General features: G+C 40.5%; 1 protein-coding gene across 1 annotated transcript in view; it reads right to left on the bottom strand.

Moving 5' to 3' along the window:
- The window catches only part of LOC106868777 (uncharacterized), a 29,528-nt gene extending 28,435 nt beyond the window's left edge, over positions 1–1,093 (bottom strand). Inside the window, exon 1 of the mRNA XM_052976811.1 lies at positions 541–1,093. Within this exon, the coding sequence (XP_052832771.1) occupies positions 541–1,086 (546 nt within the window). The 5' untranslated portion in view covers positions 1,087–1,093. The remainder of the gene's footprint in view (positions 1–540) is intronic.
- Between the last annotated feature and the right edge of the window lie 877 nt (positions 1,094–1,970).

Raw genomic sequence — 1,970 nt, 5'->3', positions numbered from 1 at the left:
TTCCGTCTCCCAAATCCACTCACAAGGCTTTGGTCGGCCCGAGGCTATAGTAGAAGACGCTTGCCCAAGGTGCCACACAGTGGGACAGAACCCGGAGCCATGTGGTTGGTAAGCAAGCTACTTACCACACAGCCACTCCTATTATTATTATTATTATTATTATTATTATTATTATTATTATTAATAATAATAATAATAATAATAATAATTAAAAGAAGAAGAAGAAGAAGAAGAAGAAATTTTAGAAATACCCTACAATCTAGATGTATTGCAAAAATTGGCATTACTGGGAGCTGCACGCATATTGCGTAAAGTACTGTCTGTCTGGGGGTCCTTGTTGTGACTTGACAAACAGTAAGCCTACAAACCCCCGGAAGACACTTCTTCAATCAACTACTTCACCATATTGTATACTGTGTGACGGCTATGATAATAACAACAACAACAACCAAGAAAAGAAGAAATAACAACAGAAACAACAACAACAACAACAGCAGCAGCAGTCGCAGCAGCAACAACAATTTCATAAGTATTACTTACATTTCTAAACCGGAAGTTTTTATTCAACATTCCGTTGTAATTCCAAACGCCAAACTCAGGGCTGATTATTTCCCCGTTTTTATCAAAGCTCAGGTGTTTGGCTTTCTGGTAAGGCGCGTATCTATCAGAGGCCAAACTGGAAATCCTTTCGTCGGTTTTGTACGTAAACTCCACTTTCTTTAGATACTGCTCGGCGAAATCCTTGCTATTAAGGTTCAACAGAGCCGGGCATACTCCGGCAACGTTGCCGCACAATTGTTTTTGGGCCGTTTTTAGGGCACGTGCATAAGTAAACGCCGCATGCACAGCAGGTTCTACATATTGGTCCTGGGAAAACTGAATCCTCTTCTCCTCTTCGCTGGGTAACACGCAGTCTGGATAGGAGTTAAACGGAGAGTGTATGACGCCAGGAAATTTGCACTTGTTTCGCATCATGTACCATTCTTTAATCCAGGGGTTTTCTTTAGACGGGTTCGATTCGTTGATGCGCTTCCAGTGATCTTCGAATTCTACGATGAAGCGCGTTCCAGTCAAAACTGCCACCATTCCTCGGGTGTATCTAAGAAAACAAAAATGTAAATTTCAAGTAAAAATGAATGAATGAATGAATGAATGAATGAATCAATCAATCAATCAATCAGTCGATCGATCGATCAAGCAATCGATCAGTCAAACTGTCAACCTACCTACCTACCTACCTACCTACCTACCTACCTACATTCCTACCTACCTACCTTCCTACCTACCTACCTACCTACCTACCTACCTACCTACCTATCTACCCCTCTCTCTCTCTATTTATCTATCTATCTATATGAAATACCTGCCATGCATTAGAGACGATCTGTCACCCTTTATTTACGGCCTTCTTTCTGCCAGAACTCGACTGCCACCAGTCGATGGAGAGCGATGGGTTTGCTCAACCCTGCCCAACAGTCTAAATTTGCTCAAGCCATTCCGCATTCTATGACGGTGTCCCTATTACTCTATTAAGAATTTAAGGGCCCAAGGAGGTGTGCACCCCCCCACAGACACACATATTTTAATTTTTTATGTAGAGTTAACATTAAATTGAAGAATTACTGAATACTTTTTTTTTTTTAGTCGAATACATGTTTACTAAACTAAGTCACAGACGTCAGTCACCATATTTCATTTCCATTCCTAGTAGCTCTGATGAGCACATGGTATTACGTAACCGTGCTGTTATCTAACAACCGGTTTAACACCCAATGCGAAATTTATTGTTAAGATCGGCCGTAATGGATATATAATACTGTGCACATAGATTAAGATGTATATACGTATGCATATACATATATACATGCGTATAAATACATGTGTATGTATAAGTATAAATATATATGTGAGTGTGTGTGTGTGTGTGTGTGAGTGTGTGTGTGTGTGTGCGTGCGTTTGTAGGCGAGCAG

Source organism: Octopus bimaculoides, chromosome 25 (assembly GCF_001194135.2).
Source record: "Octopus bimaculoides isolate UCB-OBI-ISO-001 chromosome 25, ASM119413v2, whole genome shotgun sequence".
Taxonomy (NCBI): domain Eukaryota; kingdom Metazoa; phylum Mollusca; class Cephalopoda; order Octopoda; family Octopodidae; genus Octopus; species Octopus bimaculoides.
The sequence above is the reverse complement of the archived record's forward strand: the minus strand, read 5'-3'. Positions and strand labels throughout refer to the sequence as shown.